The 20,300-nt window shown below is 39.8% G+C and overlaps 1 protein-coding gene across 3 annotated transcripts in view; it reads left to right on the forward strand.

Annotated features, from left to right (window-relative positions):
* PDGFRA (platelet derived growth factor receptor alpha) overlaps positions 1–20,300 on the forward strand; it is a 47,891-nt gene that overhangs the window by 14,293 nt on the left and 13,298 nt on the right. For all 3 annotated transcript variants that reach the window (XM_043970095.1, XM_043970098.1, XM_043970096.1), the window contains exons 3-15: positions 117–434; positions 3,321–3,584; positions 4,202–4,332; positions 4,730–4,901; positions 5,001–5,190; positions 7,342–7,457; positions 8,180–8,306; positions 10,836–11,023; positions 12,821–12,912; positions 13,033–13,165; positions 17,321–17,425; positions 18,401–18,511; positions 19,976–20,129. In XM_043970095.1, the coding sequence (XP_043826030.1) occupies positions 117–434; positions 3,321–3,584; positions 4,202–4,332; positions 4,730–4,901; positions 5,001–5,190; positions 7,342–7,457; positions 8,180–8,306; positions 10,836–11,023; positions 12,821–12,912; positions 13,033–13,165; positions 17,321–17,425; positions 18,401–18,511; positions 19,976–20,129 (2,101 nt within the window). The remainder of the gene's footprint in view (positions 1–116; positions 435–3,320; positions 3,585–4,201; positions 4,333–4,729; positions 4,902–5,000; positions 5,191–7,341; positions 7,458–8,179; positions 8,307–10,835; positions 11,024–12,820; positions 12,913–13,032; positions 13,166–17,320; positions 17,426–18,400; positions 18,512–19,975; positions 20,130–20,300) is intronic.

The raw sequence follows: 20,300 nt of genomic DNA on the forward strand, positions 1-20,300 counted from the left end.
CTTTACATAGAAGGGGTCCCTGTCGGGCTGAGCTGCTCCTTTTGCTTCCCACAGTCTCCCTCAGTGAGACCGTCCTTTCTTGAAGCATCCCATTCAGAAAGGGTTTCCTTTCACAGGGCCGTGGCTCACATTTTGCCAGCTTCCATTACCCACTGTCTTTCCGAATGAGGATGAAAAGGTTGTGCAGCTGCATTCATCATTTACCCTAAGATGCTCTGGGGACAGTGAAGTGAGTTGGCAGTACCCCATGCAGGATGAAGAGGACCAAAAAATAGAAGTCAGAAATGAGGAGAACAACAGTGGCCTTTTTGTGACAGTCCTGGAAGTGGTCAATGCCTCAGCTGTACACACAGGACTGTACACTTGTTATTACAACCATACGCAGACAGAGGAAACTGAGATCGAAGGCAAAGACATATACATCTATGTGCCAGGTGAGTTCCTTAAGCTCAAGCAGTTTTATCATTTTCCTGTCTGATATGTGGACTGAGGAATTGAATTACAGGAAGCACAGGGCTTTGGGGGAGCCCATTAGCAGAAGAAATCAGGACTTAGAATATAAGCATCTCGGCATCTTTATTCTCACAGTATTTTACAGACTTAATCAATACAAAAACCACAGCCAATCATTCTCCTACCAGACTTTAGGGTTTGAGACTGAACCATAGATTGATATATTTTTTTTTTTTTTGGTAAGGCAATTGGGGTTAAGTGACTTGCCCAGGGTCACACAGCTAGTGTTAAGTGTCTGAGGCTGGATTTGAACTCAAGTACTCTTGAATCCAGGGCTGGTGCTTTATCCACTGTGCCACCTAGCTGCCCTGAACCATAGATTGATAAAGAGAAAGGATTATTGTTGTTGTTCTATACTTGTGAAATAAGGGAGTAAGAAGAAAAAGACTCACTGACTTGAGTTTGGAAGGGAGCTTGAGTATATTCAGACTACTTTCTTTAGACTTCTTACCATACCAACCCCATAATCTATTTGGAACCAAGTGACAGAGATAGACCACCATTTCATATATATATATTTTAGTGTGGCAATTGGGGTTAAGTGACTTGCCCAGGGTCACACAGCTAGTAAGTATTAAGTGTCTGAGGTCAGATTTGAACTCAGGTACTCCTGACTCCAAGGCCAGTGCTTTATCCACTGCGCCACCTAGCTGCCCCCAACCATTTCATATTAATATCAATTTCACCCAGTCCATATGGAGATTAGAATTGAATGGACCTTCCCAGTAAGTACATCAAGATGTTATTTTAAACTTGCACAACTTGAAAAAAAAAAAAAGAGACTGTGATATGGTGGAAAGAACACTGGATTTGGAATCAGAAGGCAGATCTGGGTTCAGTTCTTAAGAACTGAATCACTTAGGAACAGTGTGACTTTGGGGAAGTCATTTAATAACTGAGCCTCAGCTGCTTTATCTATAAATTGGGGAGAATACTTGCTTTTTCTCCCTCACAGGGTTAGAATCAAATAACAGGTATGTGAAAGTGTTTTTTATATATTTCTTTTTTTTTCTTTCTTTCTTTTTTTTTTTAAGTGAGGCAATTGGGGTTAAGTGACTTGCCCAGGGTCACACAGCTAGTAAGTGTTAAGTGTCTGAGGCCGAATTTGAACTCAGGTACTCCTGAATCCAGGGCCGGTGCTCTATCCACTGCGCCACCTAGCTGCCCTATATATTTCTAAGAAACATAAGCTACTATTATGAAGTGTGACATAATTGTGGAAAGGTGATGTCAGTGTTACACAGTGGAAAAAAACTGGGGAATCTCGGGGTGGGGGGGAATGACTAAGATATTTTGCTTAAAGAACAAATACCATAAAACTCCAAGTAAAAGGATGCCAGCACAGGCAGTACCTGTATTACTTGGTGACTAGAAGCTAAATGGCCCCAGGAGACCAACCCAGAAGTCACAGGATAGGGAGAATTCTCTTGAAAGGAGGTTCCTGATTTCATCATTCTCATTCAGACAGGGAGACTTTGACCTTTATTATTGCCTCCTAAGCCTGTATTTATGTGTAATATGCTGTGTTTCCACTCATTGCTCAGTCTGGCTAAACCCTCTAAATGTCTGACAAGGCTCCCCTTGCTGCAGGTCAGTTACTCAGCCCATTTGTGTGTTAAGGGTTAATTACTCCTGGAGGGGTTTTCTCTGGAAGGGGTAAACACCAAAACCTTCCTTTTCTCTTCTCAGGGGCATAAACACCACCCAAGAAGACCTTTCTTGACACAGGGAGCTAGAGAACTGTTTTGTTTTGTCATTAATAAAGGGCAGGCAAGCTCTTTCTGGCATTTTTGCTCAAAGGTCCAAAATTTCTAGCTGTGACCATGTTAGATTAAATAAAGTAAATGGTTTTCTTTAGAAAAGGAAATACTTGCTGACTGCACAATGTTAGCCACTTAATGGTGTGCTAGCCATGACCTTATTAAATATTGGTTCCTGTTTTTATAAATCCTATTTACCAACCAGTTGAAATTTCTTTTTTTTCTTTTTCTTTTTTGTTTTCAGTGAGGCAATTGGGGTTAAGTGACTTGCCCAGGGTCACACAGCTAGTAAGTGTTAAGTGTCTGAGGTCGGATTTGAACTCAGGTCCTCCTGACTCCAGGGCCAGTGCTTTATCCACTGCACCACCTAGCTGCCCCCCTATTCTAAGATCAAACACAAAGTCTTGTTTGTCCTGTGATTCATACCCCAGCCATAACTTATCTTTCCATTCTTTTTACTTCCATCTGTGTATTCTGTGTTCTGGCCATCCTGATTGATGCTGTTCCTTCTACATGACCCTCTATCTCAAATCTCCTTGCTTTGCACTGCTCTTCAAGGCCTCAGCTGTGTCCTTGACTCAAGTCTTCTTAGTTACTGCTAAACCCTAACATGCCTCCACTGGAGACCCCTGTATTTCACTTCATAAGATGAAGATAATACTTCATTTTGTTTGTTTGTTTGTTTGTGTTTTTTTTTTTAGTGAGGCAATTGGGGTTAAGTGACTTGCCCAGGGTCACACAGCTAGTAAGTGTTAAGTGTCTGAGGCCGGATTTGAACTCAGGTACTCCTGACTTCAAGGCCTGTGCTCTATCTACTGCGCCACCTAGCTGCCCCGATAATACTTCATTTTGAAGATTAACGGTGAATTTCTGGCTAACGTGTGTGTGTATCATGAGTATTTTTAGATTATAAGTAAACTGTTATCATTTATACTTCACAAATGACTGTGATTCCTCCCAATATTTGTGATGGCCAATGCCTTTAAACATCTTCTGGATGCACGTGTAGTGATTAAAATTAATATTTGGTCTTGTTGCTTACAACAGATCCAGATGTACCCTTTGTACCTTCGGCCATGGTTGATTATTTAATTTTTGCGGAGGAACACGACTCTGTTACTATTCCATGTCGCACAACTGATCCTCAGGCTCAAGTGACCCTACTCAACAGTGAAAACAAAGTGGTACACGCATTCTACAATAGCAGGCAGGGCTTTATTGGAAACTTTGCCATGGGACAATTCAGGTGTGAGACAGTCATCAAAGGGAAAAAGTTCCAAACGATTCCATTCAACATTTATACAATAACAGGTAGGTTTTCTCCCTTCCCCTCTCCCCTCCCCCTCTTCTGTATAATTTTACATATATTTGCCCAATAGGTAATAAATTGGACATTATTAAATAGCTACTTTACATATAATTTCCTTTTTTTTTTTGTGGGGCTATGGGGGTTAAGTGACTTGCCCAGGGTCACACAGCTAGTAAGTGTCAAGTGTCTGAGGCTGGATTTGAACTCAGATACTCCTGACGACAGGGCCCATGCTTTATCCACTGCGCCACCTAGCTGCCCCCAAATAGCTACTTTAAAGAATAATAAAATCAATTAAATTTGCATTGAAAACTATTTAAAACTAAAGACCTTAATCCTCAAATAATGATAGTAACTTGCCAGTTAGTCATTCAGAATTTGCTTGTTCTATTTTGTTTAAATCTATTCTTTAAAAATTTTTTTTACTTTTTTAATTAAATTTTTTTTTTGGGGGGTGAGGCAATTGGGGTTAAGTGACTTGCCCAGGGTCACATGGCTAATAAGTGTTAAATGTCTGAGATGGGATTTGAACTCAGGTCCTCCTGAATCCAGGGCCGGTACTTTATCCACTGCACCACCCAGCTGCCCCTTAAATCTATTCTTTATCTTTTTCCTGTAGCTACTCCAGAGCTTGAAGTTGAGATAGAGGCAGTAAAAACTGTTTATAAAACAGGAGAAACTCTTGTTGTAACTTGTGCTGTCTTGCACAATGAGGTGGTTGACCTCCAGTGGAATTACCCTGGAAAAGTGGTATGTATCTTCCTTTGGATTTTTTTTTTGAGAATGAAAATAATGTTTCTTAACTCTTGGAGAAGATAATGTATGGTGTAGTGAAAAGAGGAAGGGGACAGGAGTAGGGAGACCTAGGTTTTAGTTCCAAGGCAGTTTGTAATTAGACTTTGAACGAGTCACCTTTCTAGGCCTCAGTTTCTTCATGTATATAATAAATAAGTTGGACTAAATCAGAGAGGTTCTTTTCAGCTCTAAAATTCTATGGTCAATGAAAGAGTTTGAGAACCAAAGTAGTGGCAAATATTTAAAAAGGAAGATCCTAAAGATTGTAATTGCTATAATGATTTTTAAAATATTCTTTCCAGTTCTTGGATGTGGATAACTTTAAGACAATTTCCTTCTCTTTCCGATATAGAAAAACAAAGGCATTTTGAAAGTTGATGAAATCAAAGTTCCATCCCTAAAGTTGGTGTACACTCTGACTGTCCCTAAAGTGACAGTGAAAGACAGTGGAGACTATGAGTGTGCTGCTCGCCATGCTACCAAGGAAACTAAGGAAATTAAGAAAGTCACCATTTCTGTTCATGGTATGATTTGACCCTTTATGTCTATAAAGTCTTACTCAGAAATGATACTCTATCTACTCTGTGACATTCCCTACTTAATGGAAACCTTTTCATTTATAGAGAGAGGATTTATTGAGCTCAAACCCAACTTCAACCAGATGGAAACCATTAACTTACATGAAGTCCGCCATTTTGTAGTAGATGTACAAGCATATCCACCACCAAAGATATCCTGGCTTAAGGACAATATGACTGTGATTGAGAATCTGACTGAAATCATCACTGGCTTAGATAAGATCCAGGAAATAAGGTAAAGAAAGACCTTTCCCAAGTAAGTCTTTCCTCGTGGCTGTTGCCTCTGTTTTCATATGTGTTCCTAGTAAGGGAATTATACATGTCTTATGAACCAGACTATAAATGAAATGAATTCAAAGAGCCATAAAGTGGTCCATGAAGCATAAAGGACAAAATTATTTTGCCTCAAACCTTGTAATATGGTAATAGCTTTCTGGTAAGTATTTAATGATTACATTAAGAAGAGCCATGAGTTATAAAACTCCTCAGATTGAAGATAGATGGCCAGATCCAGCTGTCTCATGGAACTTTAGCCTGGAGAAGGGCAGCAGGGTTGGAGCCACTTGGATTTAACATATTGTCAAAGATCCCACAGCCCTATGTGAACAGTAGATGTCCAGTATATGGTAGCTTTGCATTACAAATGAATAATTAAGCCAGGTTTACTGGCTAATTAACAAGAGACAGCATGGTATTGTAGAAGAATGGCAAAGGAGACAAGGAGACCTGTGTTCTGTTGCCCTCTCTGCTACTCAACTAGTTGTGGGACCTTAGTGAAATCACTTACCTTTTAGGTACTATCTATAAACTAGGGAATAACTAACATATGAGGCTAATGTAATAATAATGCTAACAATAACAACAGCCTTAGCAAGCATTTATATAGCACTTTTATAAAATGCTTTACAAATATATCTCATTTGATTCTTACAACACCCCTGAGAGCTAAGTGTTGTTATTATCCACATTTTACAGATGAGGAAACTGAGACAAACAGGTCAAGCGACTTGCCCAGGTGAATGTCTAATTAGTGAATGTCTGACACTTGATTTGAACTTGAATCTTCCTGACTCAAAGTCCAGCATTCTATCCACTAGGGTACCTAGCTGCATAGGAAAGGACTCTTTTTTTTTTTTCCTCTTTGCTGTTTTTTGAGGGTCCTTCTGGTATCTCTAAAATTAGAATAATAAATTTTGGGATAGAAGGTAGTTTTTGAAAGGTCACCTAGCCCAGACTCTTGTATCCATTTGAGATCACAACCCATGCTAGAGAGGGAGGTTTAAATAAATCTCAGATAGCACAGTGCTCCAGCAAAAGAGCCCTTTTTAGTATCTAACAAATTTCATGTTCAGGTGTAATTTTTTTCACCTCCTACCTGAACAAAATTCCTTTTGCAGGTTGTGAGGAGAAATGTTTTGGGCAGCAAGCTCCCAGGATGCATAGGAAACATCTGAATTCTTTATACTTGGGCAGTGTAGTGATTGAAAAGGGAATAAAAAAACTGAATCAGAAATGCCAGTGTTTTATAGGAAACTGAATAGAATGGAATAGAAAAAAATGAAAAAATCATGGAATTGTAGAATTAGGAGTTGGGAGGGATCTTGACAGTCAAGAATACCATAACAAATCATTCTATGAAAACATTAGAAGAGAAACACATTTTAAAGAAAGGAGAGAAGTAAAAGTAAGGTTAAAAACCAAAGGTTGGTATGGTTCCTTTGATAGCCTTGGGAGTGCAAGTGTGATTTATTCCATTTTATAAATCACAGGAGCATAGATTTAGAACTGAAAGGGACCTTAGACCTCCCAATTCAGCCCTTTCATTTCATAGATTGGGAAATGGACCCAGAGAATTTGACATTGTCCAATGTCAGATAGTAAGTAGGAGAACCAAAGTTCACACTGAAATCCTCTGACTATGAAGCCAGTTTTTACATTGCACCATGATACCTCTTAGATGAGAACAAGCCTCAGAAGGCTGAATGAGTTGTCAACAGATCTTACATGTTGCCAAGGTAGGACTTGAATGTGCCTGCTTTCCCCTTAGTCAGGTGTTCTGTCTGTTAAACCACATCCCCTCACAAGTCATGCCCTGCTGAGCTTCTTTCCAACAGCACTGTGGTCATTTCCTATAACCTCACAGGTACCCATTCATTTCTGGTCTTCTAAGTATCTGCTCTCCAATATTGGGAATTTCAATATGTACAAAGAACACTGGGAATCTTGGAAAAGAGATGCTATGGACATGAAAAAAGATTTTTATAATCTGACTTCCATGGAAGAGATATTTCAAACCAGTTATTCATTGAATTCTGTAATTGATTGGCCTTTATTTTTCTAATGTTTGAAGTAGAAAGAAATCTTTAAAAAGTCCCTTTCTTTACAGATATCAAAGCAAGTTAAAATTGATTCGTGCCAAGGAAGAAGATAGTGGATATTATACTATTATGGCTCAAAATGAGGATGATATTAAGAACTATACTTTTGAACTTACAATTCAAGGTAAGTCAAGAAAATGACAATGATTTGGGGTTGACATATCATAAGAATAATGACATTTAATCTCAAGACATGCCTGGCTTCTTGCCTTTTTTTCTCCCAGGTAGAAAAGATCAGAGCTGCTGACAGCTGGCCCCTATGCACAGGGCACCAGGTTCTAGTGACACCATTGTGCTAGGTCTTCTAAACTCAGGCAGCTCTAGGAGTCCAGAAGCTGTCCCAGACAGGGTGTCAGTACCAGTGTAATGCTAAAAGAGCTGTCAGCTTCTTCTTCTAGAGCCCACTAACTAGCTAGAGGAAAAAGGAGACACCCTGGACAAGTTCATCCTCCAACGAAGAACCACAGATCCTCTGTGCAATGGTTTAGAGTTCAGCAAAGAGTCAGTGGACATGAAGAATTGTCTTGGAGAATGGTTTAGCTGAGAACTGACACAAATGAATCTGAAAAATTTTTTTCTGTTCGTTCTGCCCTCTGTGATGAAGAGAACTTTGGGGCCATATTTCTAAGAGATTTCTGTAGTACTAAACTGTGAAAACTTTGTCCGCAGCTGTGCTTGTGTTCACTGATAAGTAGTTACTACTCCCATCTTTTCTCCTAGGTGGGGGGAGGGGGGGAGGCAATATATTTAAATGTGCAAACTCTGGACACTTGTTTTCTCTTATCCTCATTATCCACCTGTGCCACTAAAAACAATGGATTGATATCTTTCAATCTTGTCTTTTAGTTCCAGCTTCCATTATGAACCTGGAGGATGATAACCATAACTCTGCAGCTGGGCAGCTGGTCAAATGCACAGCAGGAGGGACACCACTTCCAGTAGTGGAATGGATGGTTTGCAAGGATATTACAAAGTAAGAAGCCAATCATGCCTTCCTCTGTTCATCAGATTTTTCCTCTCTTGAATTACATATCCATCTTATTGACTTTGGGTAGCTCTTCTCATGTGTGACTTCTGGGAAGCCTCATAATCATACTGGCTGTGGTTGAAAAGGGTCTTATTGACCCCAGACCATCTCTCTTTGAACTCTTGCTTAAAGAGGAAGTTAGTGCTAGACTACTGGATGTGATTGACCTACTTGTGGTTAAGAAGGGGCAAAAAAAAAAGTAGCAGAGAAAACTCCAGCTATTTGATGTAACCTTAGGGGATTGGTCCTTGTTTTGGGAAAATGGGTGTGTAGAAACAGGGTGACCATTGTATGGATGGAGAAGAAGGTAAGCAGGAGACTTTCTTCAAAGGAGTGGAAATATTAGAATATTTTTTTTGTGGGGCAATGAGGGTTAAGTGACTTGCCCAGGGTCACACAGCTAGTAAGTGTCAAATGTCTTGAGTCTGAATTTGAACTCAGGTCCTCCTGAATCTAGGGCCGGTGCTTTATTCATGGCGCCACCTAGCTGCCCCAAAATATTTGAATTATAAAACTTGGAATAAGTGGTAACTTTTCAACTTTTTTCAACATTCCTTTTCATAAGATTAAGAGTTCCAAATTTTTTTTCCTCCCTCCCTTTCTTCCCCCCTGCAAAAGACATCAACCAGGTTATGTATGTACAATCCACAAGTGCTCTTTTTATCAGTTCTTTCTATGGGGGTGGATAGTATGCTTCATCATTAGTCCCTTAGGATTGTCTTGGATCATCGTATTGCTGAGAGTAGTTAAGTCATTCACAATTGCTCATCGAACAATACTGTTGTCACTATGCACAATGTCCTCCCAGCTCTGCTCACTTCACTATACATCAGTTCATGAGTCTTTCCAGGTTTTTCTGGGATCATCCTGTTTGTCATTTCCTATAGCCCACTACAGTCATATACTACAGCTTCTTCAGTCATTCCTCAATTGAAGGACATTCCCTTGATTCCCAATTCTTAGCCATCACAAAGAGTTGCTATAAATATTTTTTGTACAATTTTTCCCCCTTTTCTCTTTTTCACAATTACTATCGTTAACTGTTTCCCTCCATCCTATTCCCTTCCCCATAATATTTACTCTATTATCTACCTTCTTTTTTTTTTATGTATGAGGTATTTTATTTTTTCCATTACATGTAAAGATAGTTCTCAACTTTTGTTTATACATGCTTTACAATTTCAGATTTTTCTCCCTCCCACCCCTCCCTCCCCCCCTCCCCTAGACAGCAGGTAATCTGATATAGGTTATATCTATATATCTCTATACATATACATATATATATATACACACATATATATATACACATAATAACATTAATCCTATTTCTGCATTAATCCTGTTACAAGAGAAAGAATCAGAGCAGTGATGCAAAACCTCAAAATAGAAAGAAAAAAAAAACCAACAGCACCCAAAACAAAAGAAATAATATGGTTCAATCAGCATCTATACTCCACTATTATCTACCTTCTTTCACCCTATCCCTCCTCAAAAGGTTTTTTCTTCTGACTGCCCCCTCCCCCAATCTGCCCTCCCTTCTTTTACTACTCCCTCCTTATCCCCTTCCCCCTCCTATTTTCCTGCAGGGTTAGATAGATTACTCCACCCAACTGAGTGTTTCTTTCAACTTTTTCAACTTTTTTATGCCTTCTCAATAGTGTTGTCATTTTATTTACATGGCATATAGTTATTAGATCTGTAAATTCCTGGTAATGGTATCTCTTAGTCAAAGGATATATATATAGTTTGTTTCTAGTATATCAATCATTTGAACATTTTTGAGTTTTAGATGGATTACCACTTCTCACTGATAAATCCAGAGATAAAAAACTAGTTTTAATAATAATGTTAATATTAGTATTTAGTAATGTTAATAGTACTACCATTTCATGGCATCCTAAACTTATTTCCACCTTGGGAGATAGATTGGACAGGTACTATAAACCCCACTTGATCGATGAGGAAATAAAAACTCAGAGATGTAAATTTCCAGTTTGTAATTGACAGGCAGAACTCAGCTCAGACCAGCTTCTTTCTCGATGCTCATAGAGCTGGAAGACACACTAGATGCAAACTAATTCACCTTATTTTACAGTTGAGGAATCTAAGGCCCAGACAGGTTGATATGGCCATATTCAAACAGATAGATAGTATGTGGCTGAGGTCGGACTCAGCAACTGTTGTTTCTATTATATTCTATTCTTTTTGGAAGCAACCAGGGTTAAGTGACTTGCCCAGGTTCACAGCTAGTAAGCATATGAGACTGGATTTGAACTCAGATCCTCCTAACTACAGGTCTGGTGCTTTATCCACTGTACCATCTAGCTGCCCCTCATTATACTTTCTTAGCATAAAATAAGATGATCATGTGGCTTCTAGAAAGTCCTTCTGAAGGCAAATGAGCAACTTGTTCTGGATTGTCTGCTCTATTAGCCCTGGTAACTTAAATTCAGCTATGTGTATTCTTGTATACAGGTGTAATAATGAAACTTCATGGACACTTTTGGATAGCAACATATCCGACATAACTACATGGAGACAGAACATCAGTATGGTGAAGAGCCAAGTGATCTTCGACAAAATCGAAGACACTATGGCTGTGCGGTGCTTAGCAAAGAACTCGCTTGGATCTGTGAGCAGGGAACTGAAACTTGTGGGTCCTGGTGAGTTGGTGTTCAGTCAGTAGAAGCTTGAGTACTATACTCTTTCTCTCTAATCAATCTTATGGAATTCCTTGACTGGAATAAAAAATTTCATCTGTCATTCCCATGAAATCCCTAAGTTGACAAAGTTCTTTCCTCAAAGTGAGGTGGGGTTTTCAGGTAATATTTCCATCTTATAGATGGAACACTTGAGACCCAAAGGCCTCAAATGCCTTGCGTGTGTTTGTGCAGCCAGTTAGTGTCAGAGCTGGAATAAGAAACTTGGTTTTCAAGGCCAGTGGGAGCTTTTTGGAACCACCTGAATGGAGCTCTAAAGTTTTGTGTCTTATTTTAGTCCCTTTCACCATTTTTTTTTTCGGGGCAATGAGGGTTAAGTGACTTGCCCAGGGTCACACAGCCAGTAAGTGTCAAGTGTCTGAGGACAGATTTGAACTCAGGTCCTCCTGAATCCAGGGCCAGTGCTTTATCCACTGTGCCACCTAGCCGCCCCCTTTCATAATTTTTGATGACGCCTTTGTAACCATCAGAATTTAAATTTCCCCATGTTTTGGAATTCTGGTTAAAAAAACCTCAGGATTTAACATAGGTCTCTACCACACATACACATATCCCCCCCAACAAGACAGAGATTGAAAATAATTAGGGTCAGGGTAATTAGGAGGAGAAAATTAATCGTATGATCAGATGACTGTTTTGATAGGTACATGTTATACAGAGTAGGAATTCAGGCTATTCAAATATGAAGTGAGGGGTGAGCAGAAGGGTTTTTTTCGTTGTCTCTGTGTCTCATTTTCTCACCCCTTCTCCCTTTACTTCTCCCTTCCCCTCCCCCCTTCCCTCCCCCATAAACTCTCCCTTCTCTCCCTCTTCCTCAGCAAAATCATGTACTTTCTGGGTTTGTGTTGTGGGGACTTGTCCCTGGAGGTGTCTCTGTTAGAAGAACCCTGGGGGCAGCTAGGTGGTACAGTGGAGGAGGACCTGAATTCAAATCTGGCCTCAGACACTTGACACTTACTAGCTGTGTGACCTTGGGCAAGTCACCTAACCCTCATTGCCCAACCAAAAAAAAAAAAAGAAGAAGAAGAAGAAGAAGAAACCCTGGAAATAAACATCCTAGGCCACTTATTAGAGCCTGGTGAATACAAACCTCCTATCTCCAACTTTTTTTTTTTTTTGGCAGGGCAATGGGGGTTAACTGACTTGCCCAGGGTCACAGAGCTAGTGTCAAGTGTCTGAGGACAGATTTGAACTCAGGTCCTCCTGAATCTAGGGCTTTATCTACTGTACCATCTAGCTGCCCCTACCTCCAATTTTTTTTTTTAAATCTCCATCTTTTGATTGGCATTTTTTTGTCAATCTATGATGTCCCTACTTTATCAGGGTGGGGGACAAGGAGGAGTATTACAATAGGGAGGAATTTTGTAAAGAGGCCGAAGGTTGAATAATGTAGATTCCAGTTTATTCTTTGTTTTTTTTTTAAGTGAGGCAATTGGGGTTAAGTGACTTGCCCAGGGTCACACAGCTAGTAAGTGTTAAGTGTCTGAGGCCGGATTTGAACTCAGGTACTCCTGACTCCAGGACCGGTGCTCTATCCACTGTGCCACCTAGCTGCCTCCCAGTTTATTCTTTATGGATGGGTGATAAGGAAAAAAAAGGAGGTTGATGGGATGGTAAAATCTTTTGGGCTTATTTGCATAGCTCACATATGCAGGACGTCAAGGAATCTTCCAAAAAGAAGTGAGTTTGACAAAGGTTCATGAGGGAAATTTTAAGTCAGTGCCCCTTCTTATCCTTCAGGTGGACGTACAGAAATGACGATTACGGCCACAATCTTTGCGCTGTCAGTGGTTCTCATCTTTTCCATCATTGTGTTTTTCCTTTGGAGACGGGTGAGTACCAGCCGTGGGGAGCAGCCACCACTGATGATGCTACACTTCAAATCAAACCTAGATATATTCTCATTCTAGTAATTTACCCACTTCTAAAATGGCTCACCCTTTCAATCGCAGAAACCCAGGTATGAAATCCGGTGGAGGGTCATCGAGTCCATCAGCCCTGATGGCCATGAGTATATTTATGTGGACCCAATGCAGCTGCCTTATGACTCAAGATGGGAGTTTCCTAGAGATGGGCTAATCCTCGGTAGGTATTTTCTTTGCACAACATTTTAACCTTCCTAGGATTGAGATGCAGCTTGAATATTTTTGTAGGGTCGTAGATCAAGATTTGGAAGGAATCCAGAGGCCATGTAGTCCAAACCCCTCCTTTTACAGCTGAGAAAATTAAGACCCAATAGGTAAATAAGTTAACCAAGGTCTCACAGGTAGTAATCATGAGAGGAGTGTTTTGATTCTTGACTTCAGAGGACTTTGCACCATGTTCCTTGAAGACATATCAGGGAATAAGCTGCTGAGCAAGACGTGTGAAAAGCCCAACTGCATCCCGCTGTGGAAATTTGCCTTCAGAAAGATACATGTTTTTGAATCACAGCAATAATTTTTTTTTCATCATGTTGCCAAGCAAATTATAGTTAAAGAAATTCAGACAAAGGAAAGAGACTGTGGAGGCCTGGCAAAACATCTATCCAATGGCTTTTCATTGGGAATAACAGAAAATGAAACAAAATGTATTTCTGTAACTAAAAAGGAACAGATGATGTACAAAGGAAGGCAACCACTAAATATATTTTGATCCAATACAATCTGAACATGTCTATGTTCCTTCTGTCAGAAAAAAATTGTGGTTTTTTTTTTTTAAGCAAGAAAAGCTAACACAGCCAAAACAAAAGCTAAAACTCATTACCAACTTTCCATTTCAAACTTGTGATTAGATGAAGAGAAAGACACTCTAATCCAAGAGAACATATTTTTACCAAGTTATGAATGAAAGAATGTAGGACGTCAGAAAGCCTCATTGTGAGAGCTATTAGTGCAACCAATAAGTACTTAGCTGGTGCTTAAGGTGAGGATACTAAAGCAACTACATTGGTCTTGTTTGCTACATTTATGATTCACTTGACCCTTGATAACTGCTTGATCCAAACACAAGCACTGCATTCTAGCTGGTCCCACATTCAAACATAAATGCTCACAGGAAACTCTCTAAACAGATAGATAGATAGGCATACACAGTACAATAATTAGGTAATTTTGTGCCCAAGGCAAAGAACCTAAAAAATTGAACCCCCTTATCCCTAATTGAACATTAGTCAGGTCATCATTTCATAGATTTAGCCACAAATCAGTCATTCCATGATTGAGATAGTATATCATGAGTTATATTTTCTGTCCCCCTCGCCTTTCTGCACTAAAGGAAAATATATCACTTTCCTCACCCTTGTTACAGCTCAAATTGAGGAAGTTGAAAAGTAATGAAAATATGAAAAAAATTAATTTAATCTAATTTAAATTCATAGAAATAAATTTCTGATTGATTAAAATCTGTAGCAACCCTGATAACATGGGCAATTATGTTGATGCCAGTTCAATTAAGCCTTGAAAGATACTCTTTATGTGTATGTGTGTGTGGGGGGTGCAATTGGGGTTAAGTGACTTGCCCAGAGTCACACAGCTACTAAGTGTTAAGCGTCTGAGGCCAGATTTGAATTCAGGTACTCTTGACTCCAGGGCCGGTGCTTTATCCACTGCACCACCTAGCTGGGACTCTTGTCCCTTGTTCATTCTTCTTTGGTTCTATCAATGAGACTAGCTCTGAGGCTTGATGGATGGATGTCTCACTGCACTCTGCTTTCTTTCTCCCCTACCTCCTCCCACATTTTCTCTGCTAGCCTTGAAGTCTCCTATGTAAAATAATCCCTTTTAAATCTCAACTTCCAATGGACCTCAGTAGGGGTTTTATTTATAAGGAAAGTAGAGTTTACAACATGAAGCAGGAATAGGGTAACTCAAAGGCTCACATGTTAGCTGACTGGTCAAAGCTGGCCAACATTGAACTTCCTAAGCTTGTCAGGTGCCTTTCTTCCTACCTTATCTTTATATCTCCATGACCTTTGACACACAGGTTTCAGGAACCCTGAACCTCTAAGAACCTCCTTCTCCAAGGAAACTTTGCCCTAGTCTTTGGCCCATCACCCTCACCACTGAAATGGTACAGTGCCCTTAGTTTACTTGGGATACATATAACCCCAACTCTCCCTTTTCCTCACTTCTACTCTGTCATATGATCATGTCATATGTTCATGACTATATATTATTGAACACCTCCCTCACGAGGCACAAATCAGAAAAATATGAGTACAGCACAGATTTTTTTTTTTTTGTGCAGGGCAATAAGTGTTAAGTGACTTGCCCAGGGTCACACAGCTAGTAAATGTCAAGTGTCTGAAGCTAGATTTGAACTCAGGTCTTTCTGAATCCAGGGTCAGTACTTTATCCACTGTACCACCCATGCCCCTAGCACACATGTTATTGCAGAAAATATGGAACTATTTTGTAATCCTACTTTCACTTGGTAGATGAGTCCTACAAAGTTGCCTGAGGTACATAGAGTTTAAGAGACTTTTCTGGTGTCAGAGGTCTGACTGTGAGCCAGGTATTTCTGATTGTGAGCAGATTTTACAAAGTTTACAAACAAAACCATTTTTTACACTATGAAGCAATCTACTTTTTATTTTTGTGGATTTAAGTTCTTGCCATTAATTTAGATGGGGGGGTGGGGTGGACAAATTACTGCCTGAGGGTTAAACCCACATGTTTTTGTGGTCACTTAAGTCAGGAGTGGTTTTTACACTTTAAAATACAATAGGGGGCAGCTAGGGGGTTCAGTGGATAAAGTATGGACCCTAGATTCAGAAAGACCTGAGTTCAAATCCAGCCTCAGACACTTGACACTTACTAGCTGTGTGACCCTGGGCAAGTCACTTAACCCCCATTGCCACCCCCCCACCCCCCCAATACAATAGCAGGGGCAGCTAGGTGGAGCAATGGATAAAGCACAGGCCCTGGATTTAGGAGGACCTGAGTTCAAATCCAGTCTATTAGCTGTGTGACCCTGGACATGTCACTTAACCCTTATTCCCCCCCCCCCCCCCAAATACAATAGCAATGTAGGCTATAGTTTGCTAACTCCTGCCTGGAATAATAAGATATTAGGTTGTTAAGTCTGTAAGAATTTACATAGCCACCAAAGAATCACAAATGCTGATACTATGGTTTTAGGTATATATTAAAATCTCAATTTGTAAAACTAGGTAAATATTGGATGTCAGGTACTGTGAAGGATATTTTAAAAAGGCAGTTAAGTATATGTCCTCGAGTAGCTAATCACATCACAAATAAATAGGGAAGAAGACAGCATGTGATAAAGTGCTAATTAGATAGGATTATTCACATTTATAAACAGATTCTTTTTGCTGGGTTTAAATTTACTGTTTAAATAGCAAGTTCTTCAGACATTTAAAATGCAACTGGATTAATCTATATAATTTAGTACATACCCCCTGACCGGAAGCTCTCTCCTGCCTGTTGATCTTCCACCACTGGAAACTTCCCTGTTACACTGTTAGCTCTTCTAGGGTGTGGAAATCACACCTTTCACATTCATCCACGGTGATTAGCACAATCACCATGTATACAGCATGGTGGGGAGTGGAAACATATATTGGGGGAAGTTGTGTGTCCCTGAAATTGTGCATAAATATTTGTGCAAAATGAAAAGATTGATTTTTTGTTTTTGTTTTTGTTTTGCTATTAAAAAAAGGTGGAGAAATTTAGATGAAACAGAAAACATGGGCTCTCCTCATGTGCTTACTAACAGTAACAGTATAGTAAAAAATATCACTATTTTGGTGAAGAAAAGCAGGGGCAGGGAGAACTGAAGGACTTTTCGGAGGATGCACAAGAAAGTTCTTGATGAATGAGGAGTAGCTAAAGCCACAGTGGAAGCCAGACCCAGTGAGGTAGCTTGTGATAGAGCTGTAACAGGACATTTCCATCTGAGGCAGAAGGTGACTGTTGGGGTGGCAGTGGCAGAGTCTGGCTGAGCTGAGAGAAGGGTCGCTCTGACACTTGCCCCCTAATGTTTTGGGAAGAACTTGCCTTCTGAGAGGAATGCAATGGCAGTGAGACCTTGGAGCCATTCCCCTATGTGGTGTTTTAGGCTGGTGATGAGTACTTCATGTTGAAACGGGAGGGTGACGGTAGTTGACATAAGATGTTGGAGGAATAATTATGTTCACTTGCATCACTTACACACATGGGAGCGCTGAGGGGTAGTAAATAAAGCTAACGTGATATGAGTGTAACACTTAAGTGAACCAATGATTTATGTTTCTTTTAGGCCGAATCCTGGGCTCGGGTGCATTTGGAAAGGTGGTTGAAGGGACTGCGTATGGATTAAGCCGTTCCCAGCCTGTGATGAAGGTGGCTGTGAAAATGCTAAAACGTAAGGATGGCAACATTTTTTGAGTTGTACTTTTAGCTCTGCTCGCTTCCTTGATATAAGGAGAATTCAATCATTAAATCAGTCTGAACGTTGCAGTAGTTACTTGGAAACCTTAGAAGTGTTCTTCACCTCTGAGCTTTCCTTCTTCTCTGGCAAATTTATCAACTTTTTGAAGCCCAGAGTTTGATCAAAACAAAAGAAAACACTACTGCACATTGTCAGTTTTAAGGAAACTTTTATCACTTTGGTTAGATGAGTATATTGCTGGAGCAATTGTACTGGTCATTGTTACATTAACAATGTTATCAGATCTCAATTGAAAAGGAATTAATTATTCATCCAGTTTATGGATTGTCCAAAATTTTCTTTCTTCTTTTTATTCTTTTTTGACATTTCATGACTTGTATTCACCAAGGTGATCAGAGAAAATGAATGAAATGAAATATATCACTTTTTTAATTTGTCACTGCTCTTGTTAAAAGTTGGGGAAAGAAGATGAAAAGCATTAATATCCTCTAGTACCCCAATGGTTCTATGATCTCATCAGTTTGCGTATTCCCTCTGATGGAGATTGTAATCCATCCTTGTCTGACTTTCCTCTTTGTCCTCCCAAACATTTGCCTCAGGGGAACCACCCTAAGGCATGCTGGGAGTCTAGAACCTTCTTTATATCATGTTTACATTTTTAAATGCACTTCATTGATTTTGGTTGTCTTTTTTGAAAAATCAAGAGTTGGTTTAAATGGTTTCTCTTGACCATAAAGGCTAGGGGTTCGGTGCCCAGCTTCCTTTTCCCTCTAAAGACATCCTTAAATTGAACTTCTGTCCACTTTCTCTTTAGACAGAGCATAAATAAAATAGAGTGCATAATGACAGAATTAATGCATTTTTGACTTTAATGATGTATTATTGGCCTTTTGTAAGTAGAGAGGATGTGCAACTCAACCTAAATGATATGGTTTATTCCTCTAATAGCCACAGCTAGATCCAGTGAAAAACAGGCCCTCATGTCAGAACTGAAGATAATGACTCATCTGGGACCCCATTTAAATATTGTAAATCTTCTAGGAGCATGTACCAAGTCAGGTATGCTTGATGATCTGGGAGTGAATATTTTGTCTGCGGTTTTGAAAATGATTGAACATGGCAATCTTCTTCCTACCTCTCTCTCTGTCTCTCTGTCTCTCTCTTTCACACACACACCCCAATGACCATAATGACCATGAGTGTTTTGATTTGGGTTGCCTGAAGTCTTTATTTAAAGTTTTGAGTTCCGAATTCTATCCCTCTCTCATTCCCTCACTCCTTCTATTCCCCTCTCCCCAAGGTTGCAAGCAAATAGTATAGGTTATACATGTGCAATTATGTAAAACATTACCATATTAGTCTGTTTACATAAAAAGACTCAAGTAAAAACAAAAAGAGAAAGCACAAAATATCATGCTTCAGTCTGTGTTCAATCCATATCAGTTCTTTCTTTGGAGGTGGATAGTATGCTTCATCATTAGTCTTTGGGATTGTCTTGGATCATTGTATTACTGAGAGTAGTTGAGTCATTCACAATTGTTCATAGAACAATAATGCTGTCACTGTCACTGTGCACGATGTTCTGGTTCTGTTCACTTTACTATACCTCAGTTCATATGAGTCTTTCCAGGTTTCTCTGAAATCATCCTGCTTGTCATTTCTTATAGCACAATAATATTTCATTACAATCATATACCACAGCTTGTTTAATCATTCCCCAACTGGTGGACATTCCTTTGATTTCTAGTTCTTAGCCACCGCAAACAGTTGCTATAAATATTTTTTTTTGGTACAATTTTTTTTCCTTTTCTCTTTTTCACAATTACTATTGTTAACTGTTTCCCTCCATCCTATTCCTGTTATCTATCTTCTTTCACCCTATCCCTCCTCAAAAGGTTTTTTCTTCTGACTGCCCCCTCCCCCAATCTGCCCTCCCTTCTTTTACCACGCCCTCCTTATCCCCTTCCTCCTCCTATTTTCCTGCTGGGTAAGATAGATTACTCCACCCAATTGAGTGTGTATGTTATTTCCTCCTTGAGCCAACTCTGATGAGATTAAGATCTTTGAGCCTATTCTGATGAGTGTAAGGTTCGTTTACTGCCCTGCCTCCTCTCCCATCTCTCCCCCGACTCCATAAGCCCTTTCCTATTTCATTCATGTGGGATTTCACCCCATTCTACCTCCCCCAGTGCATGCCTCCCACCCCTCAATTTTACCCTAAAGATGTCATCATGGGGCAGCTAGGTGGCGCAGTAGATAAAGCACTGTCCCTGGATTCAGGAAGGCCTGAGTTCAAATCCAGACTCAGACACTTAACACGTACTAGCTGTGTGACCCTGGGCAAGTCACTTAACCCCAGTTGCCTCACCAAAAAAAAAAAAAAAAAGAGAGGTTTGCTAAAGTTCATTGTCTTTGGGCAGAAACTAGAATGTTGCCTTGAGGTGACTATTTGGTGTTTTTTTTTGTCCTAGAAATTGTTCCTCATTGTTAGAATCATTCTCAACTTCTTTTTTGTTGTCTTAGGGCCGGTTTATATCATCACTGAATACTGCTTCTATGGTGATTTGGTCAACTACCTGCATAAGAACAGAGACAACTTCCTGAGCCACCATCCAGAGAAGACAAAGAAAGAGCTAGACATCTTTGGGCTGAACTCAGCTGATGAAAGCACAAGGAGGTGAGAGAGGACAAAAATTATTAGCTCACCAATTTGTAAGGCTTTTCAAATTGAGAGTATAGATACCATTACTAGGTAATCTTCTGTCAAAATTTGGACCATGGTGTATCCATGACTGTTCCAGCAAGTCAACCCAGTTTGAATGGCCAATCATCCCACGGCTGACCCTGG

Source organism: Dromiciops gliroides, chromosome 6 (genome assembly GCF_019393635.1).
Source record: "Dromiciops gliroides isolate mDroGli1 chromosome 6, mDroGli1.pri, whole genome shotgun sequence".
Taxonomy (NCBI): domain Eukaryota; kingdom Metazoa; phylum Chordata; class Mammalia; order Microbiotheria; family Microbiotheriidae; genus Dromiciops; species Dromiciops gliroides.